Here is a 26,480-nt window from a genome sequence, read left to right on the forward strand (position 1 = left end):
TCTTCCTCCTCACAATATCTACTTATCGTTTTCAATGGTGTATTTCTCCTGGAGCTCTTGTGAGTCCTGTTTTTAATAAATAAAAATCGCTAGCTATGGATGGACTTTGTCGCGAACGGCACACTTCGTTAACAACTAGAAACAGATGCACCTACAAGAATTCGCGACCGTCACGATCGGCTTCTTAATTAATCAAGTTGCAGTCGCTTGAGTCCGTCCTTTACTTAGAAATGGACGTTTCTACCACCAACTACGTCATCTTAACCCCACAGTACTTGAATAATTAAAAAAAGTTGGCCCAAGCAAAGATATTCAAGAACCATAAACTTGTAGTTAGTGCGACAGCGTTAAAAACAAGATGCCCGTGTATATAGACGATGAAAAAATTGAGTCACGGCTACACGACCTGCAATACGTACATTAAGCGGTTCTTGTCGAAATAAAGAGAAGTGGACTCTGACGCCATCAATAGTGACATTTGAGAAGATGGATTTATGTGGTTACAGAAGACAGAGAAAACTGAAAAAAATGATAGAAATGAGATAGAAATAATGCACATTTCAATTTAAAAAATAAATTGAATCATGTAAAGAAAAGGTTCGACTTACGAAAAAAATGACAGCTGAAAAGCAGAGATGATGTAAAACTACTATGCAATTATAATACAATATGAACCTACTACGCAATTCTTTCAATATTTTGGAGTAGAATAATTTCTAACGTTTCGGGGTCCCGTTTAAAAAAAGCCTGCCGGGGTAGTTTACTGGTTTCTATATAATTATTCCTACTAAACAAAATCACTACAGTTTTTTTTCCTGTGATGTTTATGCTCAAGGTCCCGTGTCTGTTGGCTCATTCCACAGAGATGTTTGGTGTCGCCTTGGAGTCGCATCAAATCTTCGTGGGTGTATGGTACAGGCGGAAGTGGGTACTTCTTGGAATGATAAGAAAAATTCAAGGGGTACTTAAATCTGAATATTGATGGTTTTTGGGAAGGTGTAGATGAGGGAGATATAGAGGAGATCGCGGCTTGCCATAACATCTCGAACCGGGACGTTGGCTGGTCTTCTTCGGGCCCGGAAGGTGTCCATTAGCCGAGACCTGGCGGAACCGCACTCGGTGCACGCCCAGATAACGTGCTCGATATCGTGATAGCCGTCGTCACAAGCGCAGATACCACTATCCACGAGCCCAATGCGCCGGAGATGTGCTTCCCGCGTGTAATGATTTGCCATGAGTCGGGACATACCACGAATGAAGTCACGATCCACATCCATCCCCTTGAACCAAGGTTTCGTCGATACCTTAGCGACTATCGAATGTCCTTCCTTAGTTTGCCATTGTTCCAGGAAGTTTGCCAACTTTCGAGGGTTCTCCGATGGGTAATACTGAAAAATTCGTTGAAGAAGATTAGTCTTTCATAAATGTCACTTTCTAAAGCACGCACCTTAGCTAAAGAGTCCGCTTTCCTGTTGCCCGGAATGAAGTAATGAGAAGGGACACAGACCTAGGTAATCTGACAAGATTTGACAGATAAAGCACTCAGTAGCTCCCGTATTTCCCCCCGAAAAATACGAGGAATGCTTTCCATGTTTCATCGAGCGAATAGCGTCAATGGAACTGAGGCTATCCGAGATATCTTACAGCAGTCGACTTCTTGGAATTTGTTATAAAACATGTTTGGAGCCACTTGCGAGCGTATATGGTCCGGAATTCCACAAATATCGACTTTCATGGATGTGTCGAAGAAACAATAGATTCAGAAGTATATAGGAAATGAACGTATTGTAATACTTATCAGATGATTGATGTATGTGTTGAAAACTTGGAAAACATAATTGTGTATATTTTCCTTCTTTAAATCATGAGCTGTTCCTTTCCATTTTGACAAAACTGTGCTTGCTTCATTTGCCCGGTTTATGCAGATCTAGAGTCAGAAGTGGTAGCGTCGGTAACCAGCTGAAGATGTCTAGGACAGGAAGCCGAATGGATATTAGTCTAAAGACAATGAAGTTGAAGTATATCCAGCTCTTAAGGCGAATCTCATACTATTTTATTGCCTGTAGATTTAACCGTCGTTAGACAGATGTCTTTCCCATAATTTAAATAATTAAATTTGTGCCCGGGGAGGAGAATACGACAGTTAATATGGGTGTTGCAATAGTTTTTGAAACGATTGCAAGCTTTTGACGGGTAGAGCAGTTCAACCCTGGTCTCGGTGGTACAAGATTTACACCGGTAGGCGACAATAGCTGTAGGTGCGGCAGTAGCGGGCACCTCCGGCGCATCAAAGGATTGCTCGACCGCTGGACAGACCGGGTCGATAGAGTGGAACAACGAGCACACTATCGTGGTTCGGACTTGGGCATACGCAGGTTTTCTTTGTCCACACCGTATCGCATTATTTGATTAGTCAAGCCATCGTATCCGGATATGCCGATGTTGGGAGCCGCTCATGGAGAATATGGCAAAGAACCTAACGCTACAGAATTTTGTACATTCCAGCCAAACGTGTAGCAAAAAGGGTTATCCTACAAAAGCATTTTTTTTAATTTTGATAGTGGTGCATCGATGAGACCGAAAGGGCTTATGGGTCTTTTTCATGTTTTGCGTTTTTTCATACTCTGTAGCAGTTCAAACTAACGACCAGCCATTAAGGTTAAGCTGATGATGGCTCGAGGGCGACCGTCTTTGGGGATGAGCGGAGCGGTTTTCTTAGCTGCACTTTGTCTTCATGAGAGCCAGTCAATGTATTCGGGATATTGGTAGTACAGTAGTACTGATTTTTTTCCTCCGAAAATTTTGCCGGATGTGTGGCGAGAGACTATTGTTTTCCTATTCAGGGTTGATCGTTTTTTAGGGGTATCTCAACTGAACCTTCAAGAAATGTAAAAGTAGATGACTATTAGTGATAGTATTTGTAATAACATTATTTTTTTTTAGTGAACAATTGTTATGTACTCGTTTTTTGTTTATCTGTGTATAGAAGATGCGATGCGAGGTACGTTTTATTTGGTCCATTCTCCGTTGTCGATCCGGCTGCTTATTTTCTAACAGCTGAGTCTGAGTAATGGATTCGGTCAGAATAATCCGACAGAATTTATTTGCTGGCATTCTAATGCATGTCTCTAACGTCCTAAGCGAGTTCAAGTAGTTTGTTTGCATGTAACATTTGTTGTTTTCTTCCATTTCATTACTTTTAGTGAATTTATATTAGTTTGCTTTTCCACTAGTCATGTATACCAAAAATAATTTCGGTCAATTTATACACTCCTACTTCATTTTTGTGCGTCTTGTTTTTATCATTCTTCGGCGTGTTATTTTTCCTTTTTACTACATCTTGATTTAGACTCGTACCAATACTCACTTACCCAATCACTTCCATATTCTCCCATATACACTCACAATATCTCTCATTCAAAACGTACAACTGCTCATGGCATTCGCGATAATACTAATCTGGTCACAAACGTGAACACTTAATTGCGATCATCAACACATACTTACGCCCACGATCTCGCCAACATTAAAACATCGCGTTAATTAAGTGAAAGTTTTATCAATTACAAATTTACTCAAGCATGAACCCACAAACGCCCGAAAGTCCTTATCCTCGGTTCTGGCAGCCTACTAGATTCTTGGCTTCAGCTGGATTAATGAAAAATGTCGCTCATATCCTCTAGACAACACATTACATGGTCACGAGCGCGCAGAAGCTTGACAATTAATTTTTGAATTAATTGAAACCGATCCACGGAGAATGGGTTACGGGGTGGAGCTGGCAAAACGATACACAGCCACACACTCATTAGGTTGTAATTTATGCTAATTTCGACTGACCGGTGTGTGGTTGCAATTTTACTGCACGCGAGAGAGAGAGAGAGAGAGAGAGAGAGGGAAGAGAGAAAAAACCGTGGCAGATTCAAGTGCAAGTTATTCGGGTTCACCTGTTGAGGAAGTTGGTTGTAAAGTTGGCATTTTTCGGCTTCGAGAAAGTGGAATTCGAATGCATTACAAATTAGTTTGTTGGTCGGAAATGAGTTCCTGGCTCGGAAAGCAACTGTATATTTTCAGTTTACAGCCTTCTATTATGCTAATTTATTTTGATAACCAAGTTGAACGGGAGCTCTGGAAGAAATGAGTGAACAGTTGCTGAATATATTTTATATACATTGAAACACGCTTCAAGATCGATTTGGGTCTGATGAAGTAGTAATCGGCCTGAGGCTCCAGACCGCGTATTCATTGTTTTTGGAATGCTAATTAAATGAAGCTGAATAAGAATGTCATCGCTATGGATATGCATTTATTGACGCATATATACATAATTACGGAATGCGACTAAAATGTTGCGACTAGTTGCAACTTTTAGCTAATAAGTTGGGATGAAGCCATCGACTTCAAAGCTCACCTCTTCTTCTGGAGTGTACGGACCGATGAAAGAGGTGAAGACTCATTTGTAGCAGATCGATTTGGGTCTACTGAAGTAGTAATCTGCAAGAGACCAAAAAAAATGTTCATAAAAACAGTTACAAGTTCCAGACGAATTCCGAAAACAACGATTGTGAGGTTTTTGGAAAGCTAATGGAATGAAGCTGAATAAGAATGTCATCGCTATGAATATTGATGCATATACGTAATTAGGGAATGCGACTAAAATGGGGCGACTAGTTGCAGCTTTTTGCTAATAATTTGGGACGAAGCCATCGACTTCGAAGCTCATCTATTCTTCTGGAGTGTACGGGTCGATGAAAGAGGTGAAGACTCATTTGTAGCATGATCGATTTGGGTCTATTGAAGTAATAATCTGCTCGAGACAAAAAAAAAACATTCATAAAAAAACAGTTACAAGTTCCAGACGAATTCCAAAAACAACGAATGTGAGGTTTTTCGAATGCCAATGAAATGAAACTAAATAAGAATGCCATCGCTATGAATATAGACGTAATTAGTCAATGCGACTAAAATGTTGCGACTAGTTGCAGTAACAAAAGCTGAATTGTCACCGTTTCGGTCAATCTTTCTCTGTCTATTGTTCAGCGGAAAATACACGTTCCTACAAACCTCGAAAAAGGGAAAAAAAGCGACTCACGTCAAAACAAGGAATATATAAATTTATGGGTGATCAAAATTAAATGCCCACTTCTTGCTGCTACGACCGATCGTTCAAGACCATAAGTGGCGAATGGCCACACAGTTATAAAATTGAATTCATACTCGCGAAGATACATATACGCTAACACACGCGACATAAAAACGCCATATCCGCTAGACAACAGTCCAAGGTGACATGCCCGGGCAACCTAATTATACGGGGGAACCCAGCCTCTTTTAAAATCTGACCCGCACACTGCAAATTAAATATCAGATTCATGGTCTGCGCAAATATTCAAGTACGGACGAGAATATATGAATGGTCGTACGGTTGTAAAATCTAGACGTGACAAAACAAAACAAAAACGCTCGAGCCCTTCTCCATGGTACACGGAATTGTAAAGTCCTCGTCTGCAATTGTAGTGAGAGAGTCTGACAGGGAGCCCAGTTTTACAACTACAATAAGGCAACCCTCAAAAAAAACTAAATGAATTTTTTTTGTTAATGTAATCAATAGTGATTTAAATAAATAAAGTTGAACCTTCGCGGATGAAGATACAAAGAAAACTAATGTTGAAGACTTGTTTAGTGAAATATTTCCAATGTTCTGTAATAGCAAACACAGAAAACAACAGCCAGAAATCTGAAATTTTGGCACACGACCAATCTGAGACTCTTTGATTCAACGAATGTGACTACCAGCGCACAGTGGGACGACTTAGAACAAAAGGTGGACTTAAGTCAAAACTATGCCGTATTTGTTCAAATAGGACGGTTTTATGTAATTTTGGTATGCTCAATTCGATTTTGATATTAAAACATATTAAAAATAAGCATTTACTATGCATTAGGGTGTCTCAAAAATATCTATTTTATCGAAATGTTCTTAAAACTTCTGCATATTAATTTTCGTGCGCTAAATCGGTTTTGATATTAACATTTGTTTAAAAAAAAACCTTTATTGTGGATTAGGGTGGCTCAAAAATACTTATTTTGCTGTGGAGGTTCATAATTTTTTTTAAAGAAATTTTTGACGCTGAATTGCTAACTATTAAGAATGATAATTTTAATAGTAATTATGGTAAGCTGAATTTATTTTCCATGTTGAAACTAGTTGAATTACATATCATTATGGTGTTTCAGAAATAATTATTTAGTTTTTAAGGATCAAATACGATGTGTTCGACTAATTTTGGAACGTTCAATTCATTATTGGATTACTTGATGTGAAAACGAAATTTTCTTTTATTTTTGACACAAAACTAGACCTCGACTGTGTTCACTAAACTTGACCGGTACTGTGTAAGTTATCAAGAAATAGTTTCAGAAACATTTAATGACATATTTCAATAGATTGACAATATTTACTGAATTTTAAGCACTCTGAATACCTTCACCATCTAAAAAACCATACTGTCCACTCGGCTCCTTTCTCTTGATCACTAGTAAAACCTTCGTAGATCATGTTTTCAATGGTATTTGAAAGTTGTGCATGTATTCGTGTCATTGTTCTAGCTATAAAGTGGTTATTCAAATTTAATATCAGTAATAACCATGCGTCTCCATTCATAGTTTTTTTAACATTTTGACTGCTTATCGCAAGTTTTCGCAAAACTAGCATAGACTCATTTTAAAGAAAAAATTAAAAGCTTTCGAATGAGTATAGTGTGATCGTGGGTATTCACGGGCGTCATTGTTGTTATCGCATTAGAAATTCGAATTCAATATTAGTTAATGACAAACAGTTATCTTAACAATAACTAAACCAACTAGTGTCTTATTTGTAGTGATTTTACGGTGTAATTTAATCACTTGAAAAATTTTAGTGAAGTAATGCAATGCATAAAATCAACCGCTGCTTTGAAAAATGAACATAACCGGTTGTAGTTCCTATGATAAAATTATGCAAAAATCACTTGAGTTAAGCCCTTTAAAAAGCTGTGAAAAATTCATTTGCCGTTCAAATTACCTAAAATCTCGCAAAAATGTCTCTGATAACTCTGCTGATACGAGAAAAATACTAGTAAGAATATCCCACAACCTTCATATATGGACTTAAGTCCGGGCTCGTCCCACTGTGCAGCGATGGGGGACCTGTTAGCTAGGGAATTTGGGAGTCTCTAAATCAGAGAACCAAATGATCAAGGATTCTGCGAACTTAGCAGTCTTAAGTGCGAGAAGATCTACAAATCAAAAATTCTCGGAATATGAGAATTTTGGAATTTAGGTTTCTGTGAACTTGGGAATCCGGGTTATCGGGAGGTCTGTTAATTGAGAAACTAGGAATTTTGTTAGCTTAAGAATCTGGGAATCGCAAAATCTGGAGAATCTAAGAATCTGTATTTCTTAGAATCTGTATTTCTGAGAATCTGTGAACTTGAGAAATTGAAAAACTTAGAATCTAGGAATCTGTGAGTTTCAGAATATGAGAATCGGGCATCTGTGAGCTGAAGGAAATAAAAATCTGCAAATATTGGCAGCTGTGAATCCGTTAACTTGAAAATTTGAGAATCTGGGAACCTGTAAATACATCTCCCAATTCGGCCCACGTTAATGCTAGTTACTGACGAGGTGAATTCGAAACACAAACATTCGACTTATTTTAATGCAAATCTAAAATTCTGAGACCCTAGGTTTCAGAGAGTTTTGGATCCTTGGAATCTGGGGATTTGAGATTCTGAGAATATTGCATTCGGAGAGTCTGAGGAATCTGAGAATCTGAAAATCTGGGAATCTAATAATCTTAGAATCTTATAATTGAGTAATCTGGTAACCCGTGAATTCGAGAAACTGGGAATCTGTGAATTTAAGAATAGATTACTTGGACATCCCGGAATCGTGAACTTGAGTATGTAAGAATCTAGAAATCTGTGAATCCACGAATCTGGGAATTAAGGGGAGAATTCTAGAATCTGAAAATCTGTTAGCAAAAAAAATCTGGGAATCTGAAGGCCTGGAGATCAGCAATTCTGTAAGCTTTAGAATTTGGTAATCTGAGGAACTGGGAATCAGTAAAATTGAGGTTCTCGGAATTTATGGATCTAGCCAGCTCCATATTTGAAATTTCGAGAATTCAGGAATCTGAGATATTTTGAATTTTTCTATTCTCGCTAGGCGAATGATCCATAAAGGCTTTTAAATACATAAATAAAGGCCTGGGAACGTGCCATTTGCGTCATTACGTTCAGATTCCTGCTGTTTCGACAACATGGCTGCTTGAAATCGAAACAAAAAATTAGTTTCAGGTAAATTAATTCCCATTCCATCGTTAATTTCAAGTCCCGAAATTGATATCTACGATTTGACTCAACCGTACGAAAAACTCGTCCAATGCAGCGGGGTCATCAGCGAAAATTGTGAAGTATCATAGATAAACGGTTTACGAAATGAAAAAGCGACTGGGAAAAAGTGAAGGGATGTATTTTCTCTCCCACAGAGCAAATGGAACTGAAAAAGACTGCTGTAACCTGCTGATCTTGATTGTGGCCGGCGGCTGAGAGAACGTTCTTTACCGCCCTCCTCCGCATAACAGTCTCATTTCCTGGGGAATACCCACGTTAATGGGACTGTTACGCGACTAACGGCTGTTTAGCTCTCGGCAAAGATTCAACAGTAAAAACAAGAGGTTTTACTGGCCGAGCATTGCTCGATGAATTTGCCTTGTTTCCTGTTTTGCTTGCGTCAATTGAATGATGAGCCGTGGTCAACTTAACAGGCTGCAGTAAAAAATAGGAACTTACATTTGCTCAAATTAAGCTACGATCGTTATTCGATGGTGTGACCAGCACCTCGAACCTTCAAACTGGAAATTGTTTGGTGGTAATCGTAGTAGACATGATTTTCTTTTTTGAATGGTCGTGATATGTGATTTGCTTTCCAATTGAGCTATGGTCCAACTAGCAGTGTTCCTCCTAAATCCCTAGCCGGTAAAAAAAGAGCCCAATTATCGAATTGCGACTGTATTACAGCTTCTAATCCACTCACGAAACTCCTCCCCCTTCCGGACAAACCGGACATTCCGGTCACTTGCTTCGGAAATTCTTTCGCTCGAACACAACGTCATCGGCTAGTTGACGACAACACACGATGTGACTAAAATTCCCAGAACTGACCCTCAATCAAGCAGCAGGCGGTACCGAAAACAAAAAAAAAACGAAACAAACCGATCGTAGTAAGCTACACTTTCTCGCACCAATAAGCCCAAATAATGAGTTCCCTTTCACCCTTCTTTTCTATGTGGCAGGTTCGTCTCTTGCAAGCAAACAGACGGACACGTGGTTGGGAAAAGGGGACTCCCTCTCTCTAACAGTACCGTACACGCGGACTGGGGAAGTTATGCGGTTTTGCGATCGACGCTGCGATCGATTTCCCGCCCTGCTTGCTTGTTTGCTTGCTTGCTCATAAAACCGTGGCGCCATCGAAGCAGGATCGCCATTATTGGCGTTCATGCTCACTCTATCACACAGGTCAAACAATTCGGTTAGTCGTTCGGAAGTCGTTGGCCTGATCGCGAGATGGTGTCGCTGTTGCTTTTGGTGATTACGGTTGCGATCTTGTCGGTGGCAATGATCGTGACCGGGAACGCGAGGAGGCTGGAAGGTTTGTGTCAATTTTAAGGATCAGTTTGAAGGGTGATGAGTGTGTGCATGTTAGAGCGATAGTGTGGTTTTTTCCCGTCCCGCAGATTCGTTGGCGAATGACTGTGACATACCGCGGGAGTTGGAGAAGGGAGTTTGTCGAAGTGCTGGAGACTGCCCCGCATACCTGAGGATCGCGAACGAGAGTGGACTGAATCTGATTGGTCAGGTGGAGTTCGAGGAGGCTATACGGTGCGGGAAACGGGACGGTTCGGAGGTTTGTTGTCCAACGGGAGAGACTTATAAATTTCACGAGGTAGAGGAAGATGAGTTCTGTGGGATTCAGGTTCCGACGTTTCGGATTCGAGGTGGGGCTATAGCGGAAATCGACGAGTTTCCGTGGACCGCCATGCTTCTACGGCAACATCGTAAGTTTATCGACATGTTCAGGAACGGATTGGTGTGTTGATTGACGCAAACCATTTCAGGTAACTCCGGTGGGCTTTACTACCATTGCGGAGGGGCCTTGATCAGCCGAACCTTCGTTCTAACGGCAGCTCACTGTATTTCTCCGGACGCGGACGGGAAAAGGCAGGATATACTGTTTGTTTTATCCGAATTTTTTTTAACCCGAACAAGTTACTGATTGTCGATCCCGATTGCAGCAAATTTGTACGTCTTCGAGAGTACAACATTTTTCAGGACCCGGACTGTATGTTGGAAAGTGGATTCCTGGACTGCTCTGACGAGAAGCTTGACTACAAACCACGAAAGCTGCTGATCTATCCGGGTTTTAATCTGGACCCGGCGAACCGGGATCACGATCTGGGACTGATTCGAATCGATCCTGTTCCATCGTATTCGGACTTTCTACGGCCGATTTGTCTACCCGAACCGGAGCTGGACAACGGAGCACGTCCGGGTGGAGTCTACAGTGTTGCCGGTTGGGGGCAGACAGATTTCTGTGAGTTACGCGTTTTCCATTCCTAGATGCAAATTTAAACATCCATCGTTCCTCCGCAGTCAACGAAGGTCTCGGCTCGATCAGTTTTAGTCCGATCAAGCTGAAGGTAGTGCTGCCGTTTGTTGATTCAGAACGGTGCCGGGAAGTGTACGAAACTATGAAGGTTCAACTGCACGGATCGCAGCTTTGTGCCGGAGGCCGAAAGGCTAAGGATTCCTGTGCGGGTGACAGTGGATCTCCGCTGATGCATTACGATCGGGCGAAGGCGGTTTGGGTGTTGGCCGGTGTGGCCAGTTTTGGCGTTCGGGATTGTGGTAGAGCTGGCGTCCCCGGTGTCTATACCAGTGTGAGGGAGTATTTGACGTGGATAAAGCAAAATATACAAAATACTTGAAAAAAAACGAAATCATTACCGATTATTACCGTGAACCGAATGTGTGATGTCACTATCGGGGTTGGGATTTCACAAAGTCCGACTGATTGTGCTTTTTCAGTGGTTCAACAGGGTGCATGCACGAAGGGTCGTTATCAGTCGAAGGCGAGCTGGCAATCGGGAAAGATGTTGTTTGTTTTACTTTTAGCCGTCGGTGCCGAGACGTTTACGTTGACTGATCAATCGCATCCGATTTGGGATATTACAACAACCTGTCAAATTCCGAACGAATTCCAACCGGGAACCTGTCAAGCGTTAGATGAATGCTCGGCCTACCAACGCATAAATGACGTCGGTAGTTTGACATCCGTCGGTAGAGTGAGTTTTCTGCGTCGCTTGCAGTGCACCGGATTAGCTGAGGAGAAGATTTGCTGTCCGCGAAGCGGTAGGAATTATAGGTTAGTAGATCAAATCGGACAGGTTCCAATTCAATCAAAGTAATCCGTTTTTTTTTTCGTTTGTCGTCAACAGACAACCATCCATGAACGAAAGTGTACCGAGGCGGGTTGTCGATGAAACGATGACAGTTCACAGCAGAGTAGGCGGCGACGAGGAAGCGACTTGCGGGCATCAGAACTACGGACAGAAACTGCTTGGTGGACAGATAACCGATATTGACGAGTTTCCTTGGATGGCGATGCTGCTCTACGATGGTGATGGTCCTAATGCAGTTTCACCTGGCTGCGGAGGAGCGTTGATCAGTAGGACGTTCGTGGTTACGGCTGCCCATTGTTTGGTGGGCAGGATTATTCAGAAAAAGGGAAATTTGTGAGTTAAATGGTTGGCGATTGTTCCTCAATGTCTGATACTTTTTCCGTTCTGTAGGAAGTTCGTTCGTCTAGGAGAGTATGATTTGAACAGCGACCCGGACTGTATGGTGGACGACAAGTTCAAGGATTGTACTGACGGAAAGGTTGATGTGAAACCGAAACGGATTATCGCTCATCCCCAGTACGCGGCTAACGCTCTGAGTCAGCATCACGATCTAGGCCTTGTCCAGCTGGAGAAAACGGTTGAATTTTCCAGCTTTATCCAACCAATTTGTCTACCGGATCCGGCATCTAGTAATGGAGCAGTATCCGGGGGTAAGCTGAATGTCTGCGGTTGGGGACGTACAAACTATTTTCGCAACGAATTGGGAGGTAACGCGGTTAGCCCTGTGAAGTTGAAGGTCGTGCTGCCGTACGTCGATCATCAGAACTGTCGCGAGATTTACCGGCAGCACAAGTTGGATCTCGGTAGCGGACAGATCTGTGCCGGTGGACAGAAGGCGAGGGACACTTGCGCTGGCGACAGTGGATCCCCGCTGATGTATTTTAACAACAGGAAAGGACATTGGGTGTTGACCGGGTTGGTAAGCCTAGGAGTTCAAAAGTGCGGAACCGAGGGAAGGCCTGGCATATACACCCACGTTCGGGAATATTTAGCTTGGATCAAGAAGACTACCTTGATGTGAAAATGGTTGGAATAAACTATATTTTGCTGAACTTATACTAAACCCGATGTTACCTGATCCGAAACCGTCCTTACTGTAGAACCGCATTCTGCTTAATCCAGGGCAGATACTCTTTCACGTTGGTGTAGATTCCGGGCCGATCAGCCATGCCGCAGGTCGATGCACCACGACTGACGATCCCAGTCAGCACCCAGACGCCATGCAATGCATCGTAGAACATCAACGGGGAACCGCTATCGCCGGCGCATGAGTCACGATCTTTCTTCCCACCGGCACAGATCTGTCCAGGACCCAGCGAAACCAGCTGAGATTTGTATGCCTCGCCGCAACGATTCTGATCAACGAACGGTAGACGAGCCTTCATCTTAACCGGACTTCTGGTACCAACTTCGTCGTTAACTGCAAGAGAAGAAGGCGTCACTACAGTGATCTACGCAGGAAAGCAACGTACTCCGCGAACTTACAAAAGTCTGTCCTACCCCATCCGCAAACGCTGAGTACCCTCCCTGAGGCCAATCCGGTTCGCATACCCTGCTCCGGCAGACAGATTGGTCTCAGGAAGTCCGAGTACGGAACGGAGCGATCGATCTCCACCAATCCGATGTCGTGATGCTGCTGTTGGCTGTTGGGCAGATAGTTCGGGTGAACCTTGATCGAACGGGGACTAGCGTCTATCTTCTCCTCGGTACAATCCATCTCCAAGCTTCCTCCGCTAGAAACCACCATGCAGTCCGGATCGGACAGAGTGTTGTGTTCGCGCAAGCGAACGAAGGCTCTGGAGAGAATAGTTTTGGACGTGATCAAACAGTAAAAACTACCCATCAATACTTACAGTGGCCCAAATCGATCATAGTTCTTCCCGCTGAGACAATGGGCAGCCGTCAGCACGTACGTCCTGCTAATTAGTACCCCGCCACATCCATGAAAATTGTTCCGATAGAACAGCAAAGCGGCCCACGGAAATTCATCAATTTCGGTGATGGATCCTTGAATTTTTGGATTGAACGCCTGAAACCCACACTCGGAGGTACCTTCACCGAAACGATTTCCAAGATCCAGCGATGATTCGTTGCGTTCCCGTCGGGGAAGATCCGTAGACAGCTTCGGATTCCTGTAACTTCCGGTCCGTGGGCAGCAAATCAACGTTTCGTTGGACATTGGACACTCCAGTGCACGGATGAAGCTTATGCGACCTACGCTGGCAAGCTCCGGACCTCGGTTGATCTCCTGGAAGGCGGGGCAATCTTTCGGAGTACTGCATGTTCCACCGGTTTGCTCATTAGGGATCTTGCAGTCCATGTGGATCTCCCAAACTGGATGGTCATCTGAGGAACGAATTAAGAACCGGGTAATGATCAGCGTGGGTGCGGGCGATCGAAAAAAAAACGTTCAAACCTTGTTGTGATGAGATCCCAGCCAACAGGACTAGCAGCGCGAGGTGAATCAACATGCTCCCATGAAACGCGTCAAGCAGACTCGAGCACCGCAAATTAAATGATTGACTGAGGTCAGACTAAGCCATCGGCAGCGTTTATAAACATGATGATTGCAACTTTCGTCGTGCGTCCGTTATCTCCGAAGCCTCCACACACCGGTCTTACCGAGTAGGTAGCAATAAAAAAAATCTCGTTTTTTTTTTTTTTTTTTGAATTCTCCCCCATCCGAGGGATGAGCTGTCAGGAGAAACATCGTAGCAAGCGACGACTAATAAGTACACCTGTACCCGGGGCCCTCCAGGAATGGAAAAACCCACGGCATGCTTAAATTATGGTGTTTCCATGCAGCTCAGGTCCAGAAATATAAACTTTTTTTTTCGCATCGCCGGAAGACCCCCACAAATTTCACGTGCTACGAATTCAAACAGCACATCGTTGGATTTTCACTTTTCACTTTGAGCACACCTACTCGTCGCCCAGGCAGGTCTAATCCGGGTAAGTCCGTTCATTCACCGAACCGCGCGAACCCGTTCCGAACACCAACCGATCACTAATGAACCGAACGGGCGATGCGATCGTCTCATTCACTAATTCATTCGACCGAACACCGACTGCAATCAGCTGTGACCTGCCGGCCAACCAGTTTACGGGGTGTCGTCACTAGTCTGTCTGTTTGGTTTGGTTGACTCAAGCATCGTGCGGTGGTGGTGGATGGGCTCAGTTCAAAACAAAACCTGCTCCCGCGAGGATGGTACTACGAGGAGCGGTGATACTGTGTGCGTTTTTGCTGCTGCCCGCGATCGGTAAGTTGCTTCTTTTCTGTACATACATATTTTCGATCGATGCCGTTTCATCGGGATTCCCGCTTTCAAGCATTGACCTTCACCGACGCCGCCGTGCTGCCGTGCGAGATACCGAACGAGAACACGGCCGGTTACTGCATTTCGCCTGACGCCTGTCGACCTTATCAGCAGTTGAAAAATGGCGCAGCAGCCGCCAAACCGGAAACGGGAGAGTTCCTGAAACGGTTAAGCTGTTCGCCTCGTACGGTTTGCTGTACGCGGGGGAGTGCTTACGCGAATCCGCGGGTACCGATGCCGGTACAGACAGCGGATTTGATCGCCAACTGTGGGGTGGAAGCCACCGGGGAGCGTATCTTCGGCGGAGAGATTACCAAGATCGATGAGTTCCCTTGGTTGGCGTTGCTGTTCTATCACTCGAAAGATACGGGAATGGTGTTTCCCTCCTGCGGAGGGGTGCTAGTGGCGAAGCAATGGGTGCTAACTGCTGGACATTGTGTGACGGGAAGAGGCTACCGGAATACCGGTTCCTTGTGAGTTTGGTTTCGATCGGTTGTCAGTGTTTTATAGATCGGTTTGTTTTGATTCGTAGGAAATTTGTTCGCCTCGGTGAGAACAACCTGGAGACAGAGGTGGACTGCGATAAGGATGGTGATTGTGCGGATCGGCCGGTCAATCTGGAGGTGGAGCAAATTATTCCTCATCCGGACTACGTCAGCACCAGTTGGGACAAGTACAACGACGTGGCGCTGTTGAAACTAGCGAAGGAGGCTCCCTATACGGACTTTGTGCGGCACATTTGTCTGCCCAGTTACTATAATCTTTCGGAGGAAAATGCCGTCAGCAAGTACGTGGCGGCTGGCTGGGGGCAGACGGATTTGTGTGAGTATTCAATGAGTAATGTCGTTCTGTTAATTGCGAGGGGGTGACAGCGATAGTAAATCGTTTACTCGTAGATACCTTCAACTTAAAGATATTTTCTCTGGAATGCAATTCACTATAATCTGTTTAACTTGAACACTTCGCGCTCAAAGATAATTGGTTTATATTGTGACGATTTTCCTAAAATAATTGAAACAACCTGACTTCTCGTATATCAAATGCCAAAGAGAAAAATTCAAGGTCGAACTGTTTGTGATTTGAAAGCAACGCTTTGTTGTATGAATATAACCAATCTAATGTTTTGATTCCAACGTCCAAATGCTTGAAATTTCGTATTTCTACTATAATTAGGTTCTTTACTGACATAGTTAACCTCATTTTTCTTGATAGTTCACTAGTACTATTTACATGGACTTAGAACATTTTTGCACTCGACTAGATTCGCTCGAAGCAAATCACAAAGAAGAAATTCATGTAAACAGTACAAGCGAGCTGTCAAAAATGAACACTCGAATTCATTTGTGACGTCAGCGTAAAGTATTCAATTGAATACTTTACGATGACGTCACAAATGAACTGATTCACTCGAAACAAATCTTTACCGTTTGTTTAGAGCGAATCTAGTGATCCACAAATTTTTTCAAAGTCCACGTAAACAATATAATAGAACTGTCAAGAAAAGTGAGGTTAACTGTTTCAGTAAAGAACCTAATGTACAAAATACGAATTTGAATACCACAAACAATACTAGAACTGATACTAGAATGCTTATGGAACTACCCCCTACCACCACTTCAACTAGATGGAAGTGCTCGAATAACCGCGTAGTAGGCTGGAAAAAAATGACGCCCAGACAAGGCTTCAAATATGTTTATCATTTTTGTTTTGTTATTATCGGAGACTAAACCGTTTGTCTCCAAGACCAAGATAATCTGCAAGTAGGTACCTCTGAGTAAACTAGGAGAAAAGTGTTCCAGTATTCACTACATCTCTTTTTTCTTCATCTGGTATAGCAAAGCGGAATAAAAAGGAGAACGATTTTTTATTTCTTGTTTACTCTGGAGCGACTAGGAGCAAGAGGCGCTGGAGCGAATCTAACATTATATTTGTGTGATGCAACCCGGTCAGCGTCGCAAGCAGAAAGTTAGCGAAAGTTGAGCAAAGCGAAATTAATGCTGGCAGCATGACCAGTGTGACTAGCAACATATTTATTCGCAGAAAATTAAGATTTGTAATTTCAAGCATGTTCATCCATCAAAAGCAGTTTTTATGTCCAGTGACCTATTCAATGGCCCGCAATTTAAATACTTATCCTGAAAGTTACATAGTATTGGTTTGTATAGGACTCATTTATCCATATTTTCTGAACGAGAATTCCGAACGAAACAGTATGCAAGCTATACGGATGACTGGAAAGAGACTGCATTAGAATCAACTGAATGCACGGCTTTTGCGCCATCGACGTAGCCTAGACACCTTACACTATTTACTTCAATGCAAATGAAAATTTTAAAATATCCACCTGGCTCGTTCACGAATCGCAATCTCCCTCTGTCCTTGTCTCACTTTACTATTTCGTATTTCGCATATGTACGTATTCTGTGCTACAATCTTTTTCTCCGGAGTACGTAGAAACACCAGCAAATCCATGAACCAAGATCAGAAGAACGAAAACGAAAAGGTTAAAACAAAAAAGAATGGAAACCCTCGAAAGTCCATTGTATATGAATTAGCCATTTTTCAGATAGTGGCCTTTAAGAAAACAATTCATAACTTTCCGATACAATGGTTTTCAAATTCGTACAATCCGATTTATTCATTTACTCTATTCAAAAATGGTTTTTAATTTCGTTCTAAATAGCCAATTTTTTCGGTTCCTTCATTTCGTGAATTTCATTCGTCTTTTTTTTATTCATTTCGTTTATTTGATAGGCACAAATGCGTTAGCTTGGCGGTGCCAAATTCTTTTGTTTTTACATTTAGGATATCTTAAAACTAGGAGGTTACAATGTTGAAATATTTTTTTTACAAACGAAAAAAAAGTTTACAGCTATCTTAAGACTAGAAATAAGATTCTATTTACAAGAGAGGGCCAAAAGATTTTTTTACGAAAAAAATTAGTACAAGGGATTCAGTTTGATAAACAAGATTCTACGAAATATTTTACAGTTATCTTAAAACTAACAATATAGCTTAGTACACAAAAGGGGGAACAAATATTTATGCGAAATTTCACAGATATCATAAAACTAGGGACACAATTCTATTTACAAGATGGAGGACAAGAGATTCAATAAAGAGTAAAATTACAGCTATCTTAAAACTAGGAATACAGGGGCCCTATTCTCACAGTCACGTCACTTAGTGACTAGAAGGAAATTTTCTTCTAGTCACTAGGTGACGTGACTGTGAGAATAGGGCCCCAGAATACAAATTTGATTTTTTAACGAAGAATTATGCTTGGTCAAGATATTCAGAGGGGGGCCCATTATTTCATTCGTCTTGTTTATTGTAGGTATTCATTTTGAATATTTGACTAATTTTAAGTATATGATCTTTACATTTTAATTATTCATTTCATTCAGCTTTCTTTTTGTTCATTTTGTTCAATTGGGTTTATTTTATCTATTTTATTTGTTTCGTTCTTTGGATTCACTCAGATCAGTTTATTTTTTTGTGCATTTTATTGATATTTTTCATTTAACTTATTTTATTCGCTGTGTTCATTCTACGTATTCTATTCGTTATAGCAGTTCATACATGTTATTCAGTTTCTTCATTTTAATAATCTGACTATTTTTTCAGTTTTATTCATTGCATCAAAATTATTTATTTAACACAATTTATTTTTTCTATTTATTTATTACTTTTTATCATCGTTTAATTTTTCATTTTATTCAATTCATTTTGTTTTGGTTATTTTCTTCTTCTTTTTTGTTCATTTTATCAATTCTTTTCGATTTCTTTATTTGATTCGTTTGTTTTATCTATTTATTTTATTCAATTGATGTATTTTTTGTTTCATTCATTTCTATTATTTTATTCACTTTATCCATTTCATTCATTGGATTCATTGTATTCACTGGATTCATTATATTCATTTCATTCGCTTGATTTATTTGATTCACTTACTTCATTTGATTCATTTGATTAATTTGATTAATTTGATTCATTTGATTCATTTGATTCATTTGATTATTTTGATTAATTTGATTAATTTGATTAATTTGATTAATTTGATTAATTTGATTAATTTGATTAATTTGATTAATTTGATTAATTTGATTAATTTGATTAATTTGATTAATTTGATTAATTTGAATAATTTGATTGATTTGATTGATTTGATTGATTTGATTGATTTGATTGATTTGATTGATTTGATTGATTTGATTGATTTGATTGATTTGATTGATTTGATTGATTTGATTGATTTGATTGATTTGATTGATTTGGTTGATTTGGTTGATTCGATTGATTTGATTGATTTGATTGATTTGATTGATTTGGTTGATTCGATTGATTTGATTGATTTGATTGATTTGATTGATTTGATTGATTTGATTGATTTGATTGATTTGATTGATTTGATTGATTTGATTGATTTGATTGATTTGATTGATTTGATTGATTTGATTGATTTGATTGATTTGATTGATTTGATTGATTTGATTGATTTGATTGATTTGATTGATTTGATTGATTTGATTGATTTGATTGATTTGATTGATTTGATTGATTTGATTGATTTGATTGATTTGATTGATTTGATTGATTTGATTGATTTGATTGATTTGATTGATTTGATTGATTTGATTGATTTGATTGATTTGATTGATTTGATTGATTTGATTGATTTGATTGATTTGATTGATTTGATTGATTTGATTGATTTGATTGATTTGATTGATTTGATTGATTTGATTGATTTGATTGATTTGATTGATTTGATTGATTTGATTGATTTGATTGATTTGATTGATTTGATTGATTTGATTGATTTGATTGATTTGATTGATTTGATTGATTTGATTGATTTGATTGATTTGATTGATTTGATTGATTTGATTGATTTGATTGATTTGATTGATTTGATTGATTTGATTGATTTGATTAATTTGATTGATTTGATTGATTTGATTGATTTGATTGATTTGATTGATTTGATTGATTTGATTGATTTGATTGATTTGATTGATTTGATTGATTTGATTGATTTGATTGATTTGATTGATTTGATTGATTTGATTGATTTGATTGATTTGATTGATTTGATTGATTTGATTGATTTGATTGATTTGATTGATTTGATTGATTTGATTGATTTGATTGATTTGATTGATTTGATTGATTTGATTGATTTGATTGATTTGATTGATTTGATTGATTTGATTGATTTGATTGATTTGATTGATTTGATTGATTTGATTGATTTGATTGATTTGATTGATTTGATTGATTTGATTGATTTGATTGATTTGATTGATTTGATTGATTTGATTGATTTGATTGATTTGATTGATTTGATTGATTTGATTGATTTGATTGATTTGATTGATTTGATTGATTTGATTGATTTGATTGATTTGATTGATTTGATTGATTTGATTGATTTGATTGATTTGATTGATTTGATTGATTTGATTGATTTGATTGATTTGATTGATTTGATTGATTTGATTGATTTGATTGATTTGATTGATTTGATTGATTTGATTGATTTGATTGATTAGATTGATTTGATTGATTTGATTGATTTGATTGATTTGATTGATTTGATTGATTTGATTGATTTGATTGATTTGATTGATTTGATTGATTTGATTGATTTGATTGATTTGATTGATTTGATTGATTTGATTGATTTGATTGATTTGATTGATTTGATTGATTTGATTGATTTGATTGATTTGATTGATTTGATTGATTTGATTGATTTGATTGATTTGATTGATTTGATTGATTTGATTGATTTGATTGATTTGATTGATTTGATTGATTTGATTGATTTGATTGATTTGATTGATTTGATTGATTTGATTGATTTGATTGATTTGATTGATTTGATTGATTTGATTGATTTGATTGATTTGATTGATTTGATTGATTTGATTGATTTGATTGATTTGATTGATTTGATTGATTTGATTGATTTGATTGATTTGATTGATTTGATTGATTTGATTGATTTGATTGATTTGATTGATTTGATTGATTTGATTGATTTGATTGATTTGATTGATTTGATTGATTTGATTGATTTGATTGATTTGATTGATTTGATTGATTTGATTGATTTGATTGATTTGATTGATTTGATTGATTTGATTGATTTGATTGATTTGATTGATTTGATTGATTTGATTGATTTGATTGATTTGATTGATTTGATTGATTTGATTGATTGATTTGATTGATTTGATTGATTTGATTGATTTGATTGATTTGATTGATTTGATTGATTTGATTGATTTGATTGATTTGATTGATTTGATTGATTTGATTGATTTGATTGATTTGATTGATTTGATTGATTTGATTGATTGATTTGATTGATTTGATTGATTTGATTGATTTGATTGATTTGATTGATTTGATTGATTTGATTGATTTGATTGATTTGATTGATTTGATTGATTTGATTGATTTGATTGATTTGATTGATTTGATTGATTTGATTGATTTGATTGATTTGATTGATTTGATTGATTTGATTGATTTGATTGATTTGATTGATTTGATTGATTTGATTGATTTGATTGATTTGATTGATTTGATTGATTTGATTGATTTGATTGATTTGATTGATTTGATTGATTTGATTGATTTGATTGATTTGATTGATTTGATTGATTTGATTGATTTGATTGATTTGATTGATTTGATTGATTTGATTGATTTGATTGATTTGATTGATTTGATTGATTTGATTGATTTGATTGATTTGATTGATTTGATTGATTTGATTGATTTGATTGATTTGATTGATTTGATTGATTTGATTGATTGATTTGATTGATTTGATTGATTTGATTGATTTGATTGATTTGATTGATTTGATTGATTTGATTGATTTGATTGATTTGATTCATTTCATTAATTAGCTTCAATTGCTTCGTTTGCTTTATTTGCTTCGTTTGCTTCATTTGATTCATTTGATTGATCCATTTGATTCATTTTCTCCAATTATTTAATTTCATTCGTTTCATGATCAGCCATTCCACTTATTTATTTGATTCAAATTGCTAATTGAGTTAAATTAATTAATTCAATTTAATGAGCTAATCTTGTTTGATTTTTGTATTTTATAAATTTGATTCATATTAATCATTCTATTCATTTGCTGAATTTGAAAACCTTTTATTTTATTTTATTTGTTTATTTCGCTCGTTTTATCGAATTTTTATAATTTATTCAGTTTATTCGAGGTTTTATTCGTGCAGAACTAGAAACTGTTGTGTGCCTACTTCGCATGAGTTCTGTATTCTAATAAATGATCCAACAGTGATATGTGTATGAAATGTCTCATCTCAGTGCAAGGTGAATTAAGCTGGTCTTTATCAAAAATAAGACACTGTTTCAAATTTTGCTTGTTCAAATTATACTGGCAACTCTGTTTTTAAGATACAGTATACAAATTTCTAACCTCCCTCCTTAATGATGAGATGGGTGTCGTGGTAGACCGGTTTGACCGCTAGATAAACCCGAATTGTTCATATTGTAAACAGTACATAATCTGTTTACAATATGAACAACTCGGGTTTATCTAGCGGTCAAACCGGTCTACCACGACACCCATCTCATCATTATCTAAGTCTAAATGCAGGAAATCATTTCCAATAATTCTGACTTGTGATTTTTTCTCAAACTTTACCAGTTGACGCGAAAAACTTATACTGGCAACACTGTAATCAAAAGCAATATTTCTAGCCTCCCTTCCCCTTACCTGTGTACTGATTACATATCTAAGTTGGTCAAAAAATACATGATTTGGCAGGCAATTTGCTCGTGTGGAAGGCGAAGAAATTTCAGCGGAACAACCGGAACGGTGAATGGGCAAGCATTTATTTCTTCTTTTGTGGTCTTACGATAGTCATACGTTCAGTTAGCCTCGACAAATGTACTGGAGTGGCACAAGGCTAAGTAGATCAAGTTTGTGCCAAAGGATCTTAATCCCGTGAATGTATCGGAATTGCATCCAATTTAGATAAACTTGTTCATCTTGAAGCAGGTATGGCGGGAGTATTTTAAGGAAGTGAAATCGGGAGCAGAAATGAGGATAAAATGGGTTTCAAAACAAAAACAAGTTGTCCCAGATCTTGTACAATTCCTTACGAGCATGGTTAAGGGAAAGATACGCGCATTCGTTTGTGGCTGTAAAATTGCTTAATACGAAAATGGAAAAAGTTCAATAATGTTTTATTCCCTGAAAGTTTCAAAACGATTTCGACAGTTCTAAATTGGTGCTCTATAATAGCACTAATAATGCATGAAAAAAAGGGTGTTAATCTCAGTACAATATTAACACAATATTTCACCTTTACGATAATCACATCAGCATTATATCATAATATAGGGCTTAAAAGCTCTTAAAAACTGCCCTAAATGCAGTTATAAGGCAGATATAAGGCTGCATCATAATGCTTGTTGGTGACATAGTCTATCGGTCTTTTGATTCCATTAATTCCGTTCTTCTTTGGCATGACAAAACCGCCTGAACAACAATTAACAGAGCAATTGATTCAAGCGAACACTCCGTTTCCGAGTAGCGACTATTCCAAAAGCGATTCAAACGTCAAACGCTGACTGCATTGTCAAAGGAAGCTACCGCTTGAGTATCAATTTTACGCCGTTGGGACGTAATAGGCAGCGCTTTGTAATAGCCTGGTCGCCTACTGTCTGGCTGGCCCTCGGCTTTATTGGTCCCCTTTTCGCAGTCAACTCCATCAAACGCTGTTCTAGATTTCTATCTGTAAAATTTGCTAGCAGAGTTAGAACTGTCACTTATATATGTGTCATTTATATATGTGATGATTTAACAGTAAAGCTAAGGATGCTGTTATTCATAGAAGCACTTTAGCCAGTCAGGAACATCAAAAGAAAGCATTATGATCATTTTTCCTACATGCGGAAGACATAGATCTGATGTGCCGGGTTTGGGAAGCACAATTTTTTAAAATAGTTTAAAGAAACCGGGACTTCTAGGACCAACAAATTCAGATACCTAATATACCTGAATTCCAAAGGTTAAGATTGAAAGGCTCCGTAATCCAGAAGTTGGTGAAGATATTACGAGATCCGTGAATAGTGGAATTCGAATAATTCGATTTCAAGGAATCTAGAGACACGCAAATAATACATGAAATGAGGAGGAGAGGTTAGTGGACAGCGAAATAAGTACTTTAATTTCTAAACCCAAAAATAACGAGAATACGGAATGAAATCAGATTACCGACTTATCTAATTGCAAAATTAAGGATTCCTTGACTTTAAGAACTATTGATTTGCACACAACGTTCTTCATTTCGTGGAAGAGGAAATACCGTTTAAAGAGTACCTACAAGTCTACCAAAAAAACCTACACAAGACAACTTTTGTAGCTAGCGCTAGGAATAACCAAATTCCGTGATTAAGTTTCTGCTGAGTTTAGCAACATTGAAGCTCCCTTACTAATCCAGTTTATGCACTTCCTTCCATCCCATCAACAGACGATTCCATCGACAGCATCCCGAGCAAGATCAAGCTCAAGGTTAGCCTGCCCCACGTGGAGCTCTCCCGCTGCCAGGCGGTCTACTCCAACTACTCGGTACGCATCGCCGCGAGTCAGATCTGTGCCGGAGGTCGGAAAGCCCAGGACACCTGCCGGGGGGACAGTGGTTCCCCGTTGATGTACTACAGCCAACCACACGGGCGCTGGTTCGCCTACGGCATCGTCAGCCGGGGCCCGTCCCAGTGTGGAACGGAAGGGGTTCCCAGCATCTATACCAGCCTGTTCACGTTTGACGATTGGGTCAGCAGTACCATGGCTGCCAACTGAGATAGAGCGGTGCTAGTGGAAACCCTTTACTTTTTTTCGGCACGGCACGGCAACTCGAACAATGGTGAAGCATGCGTTTTTTGTGTTTTCACATAGAAGAAAAATAAAAATTAAGACGTTTCGCTTGTTAATCCTGCTTTGGGACTAGACTAATCCTTTCTATTATGATACCCCCCGGTTCGAGCAGTGAGGACTGCTTTAACCTTACGGAGAACAAGGCAAATCGGAAAACAAGGTCAATCGAGAACAAGGTAACCCCTTGTCGAAGCTTTTCTTTTTTTTCGTGTATTATTACGGTTTTTTTGCTGCTTTCAACTGAACAACAATGAATCATCGAGGCAGGCCTTGCCGAGGGTGCCTGCTGTGGTTGCCGATAATAAGGCATAGAGAGACGACGTTTGCTACTCCACTCTCCAAAGCTGGGAACGAAAGCCGATGAAGGACGAAAACAATTGCGACAATGTAACCGAACAATCAAACATCCTGGCGCTCATTGGAAATAGGTTAGATCCTGGCTGGTGGTCCCACTTGGAGACGCACGGACGTACAAATCTCAGTTCGGCTCGTCAAGGACTTGGTGGACTGGGGTGAACTATCACGTGATTCAAGAATCGAAGTCGGTTGTCACCCATGGGAGCAGCAGCAGCAGCACGTGACCGAAGTCCTTGTTGCGCGGACTAATTTATCGCTGCTGCTGCTGTGGCGGGGGTCCAGAACTGTCCAGTTCCAAAATGAAACGAAACACACGCATAATGGGAAATTGATTGGAAAACTACTCGAACTGGTGGCAGGAATTTTGAAATTTCACCTAGCAAGCCTACTTGCTGTGATGGTGAAAAAAGGTAACCAAGGGTGACCATTCTGTGTTGGTGCGTATTCGAATCGAATCACCCCATTTTTTCCGATGAAACCGATGGTGGCCGGAGAAGGTTGTTAATTGAATGGACTTTTCAACGGGGCACGTGCCTCGAGTGGCGAAAACGGTTGAACTGGTTGGGGAGATGAAAAGTATCTGGAATTGAGGTTAACTGGGATTCGATGGGAGAAGCCATTTGAATCCGGATGTTTTGTTTTGTTGTGTGCTTAGTCAAATTCTGGAGCAAAATATCTGAACTGATTCTCGAAATAGAACACGGAAGTTTGTTGCTGCTTTAGTCATGATTCGACTTTTTTATATGGCGCTTAAGGGGGGGGGGGCGTCTGGTGCAGTGCGCAAAAAGCATCGACTTCTTTTTTATCTGCTTAATTTGTAGCACAGAGAACAGACGTCCATCTTCAGCATTCAACTTGTGTAAAAATCTAATGGTTTCGAAGGTAAAGGGCGAACACGAAATTATTGCGACACCGAAAATGTCATGCCAATTTTCTTATAATGTTTAAAATCAAACCAAAATTTTAGGTTAGTTTTATACATATATTTACTTCAAAAATCAAAAGAAAAGTTAATCGATGGAGCCTTGAGTGTAAAATTGAACGCATTTTCGCTTGATGCCCTCCATCAAAGTCTTTACAGTGTCATCTGGTACCAGTTTCTCAGTTTTTTTCCCATTTTCTTAACATGTCCTTCTTGTCTTTGACTGTCTTCTTGCTCTTCCGAAGTTCCCGCTTCATCATTGCCCATTACTGCTCCACCGGGCGCAGCTCCGGACAGTTTGGCGGATGCATGTCCTTTGGAACAAAATGGACAGAATTGGCCTCATACCACTCCAGGACACTTTTAGAATAGTGGCATGATGCCAAATCTGGCCAAAATAGCGGAGCTTCGTCGTGCTGCTGCAAGAACGGCAAAAGGCGCTTCTCG

At 39.4% G+C, this 26,480-nt stretch overlaps 4 protein-coding genes across 4 annotated transcripts; 3 read left to right on the forward strand and 1 right to left on the reverse strand.

Annotated features, from left to right (window-relative positions):
* Nucleotides 1-9,560: 9,560 nt before the first annotated feature.
* LOC131677180 (CLIP domain-containing serine protease B8-like) lies at nt 9,561-11,042 on the forward strand. The gene is made up of 5 exons (XM_058956875.1): nt 9,561-9,693; nt 9,779-10,099; nt 10,160-10,274; nt 10,337-10,635; nt 10,695-11,042. The coding sequence occupies exons 1-5, from the start codon at nt 9,609-9,611 to the stop codon at nt 11,027-11,029; spliced, it is 1,155 nt and encodes a 384-aa protein (XP_058812858.1). The 5' UTR covers nt 9,561-9,608; the 3' UTR covers nt 11,030-11,042.
* Nucleotides 11,043-11,180: 138 nt separating this feature from the next.
* LOC131677181 (CLIP domain-containing serine protease B8-like) lies at nt 11,181-12,556 on the forward strand. The gene is made up of 3 exons (XM_058956876.1): nt 11,181-11,466; nt 11,540-11,836; nt 11,894-12,556. The coding sequence occupies exons 1-3, from the start codon at nt 11,195-11,197 to the stop codon at nt 12,522-12,524; spliced, it is 1,200 nt and encodes a 399-aa protein (XP_058812859.1). The 5' UTR covers nt 11,181-11,194; the 3' UTR covers nt 12,525-12,556.
* On the reverse strand, nt 12,522-14,161 carry LOC131677183 (CLIP domain-containing serine protease B8-like). Its single transcript, XM_058956877.1, has 4 exons — nt 13,920-14,161; nt 13,357-13,849; nt 12,989-13,299; nt 12,522-12,923 (listed from the first exon to the last, which is right to left on the reverse strand). Exons 1-4 carry the CDS (start codon nt 13,972-13,974, stop codon nt 12,595-12,597), a joined length of 1,188 nt encoding a protein of 395 aa, XP_058812860.1. The 5' UTR covers nt 13,975-14,161; the 3' UTR covers nt 12,522-12,594.
* Nucleotides 14,162-14,593: 432 nt separating this feature from the next.
* LOC131677184 (CLIP domain-containing serine protease B8-like) lies at nt 14,594-24,810 on the forward strand. The gene is made up of 4 exons (XM_058956878.1): nt 14,594-14,763; nt 14,834-15,293; nt 15,353-15,642; nt 24,351-24,810. Exons 1-4 carry the CDS (start codon nt 14,709-14,711, stop codon nt 24,677-24,679), a joined length of 1,134 nt encoding a protein of 377 aa, XP_058812861.1. The 5' UTR covers nt 14,594-14,708; the 3' UTR covers nt 24,680-24,810.
* The last annotated feature ends 1,670 nt before the right edge of the window (nt 24,811-26,480 follow it).

Source organism: Topomyia yanbarensis, chromosome 1 (genome assembly GCF_030247195.1).
Source record: "Topomyia yanbarensis strain Yona2022 chromosome 1, ASM3024719v1, whole genome shotgun sequence".
Lineage (NCBI taxonomy): Eukaryota > Metazoa > Arthropoda > Insecta > Diptera > Culicidae > Topomyia > Topomyia yanbarensis.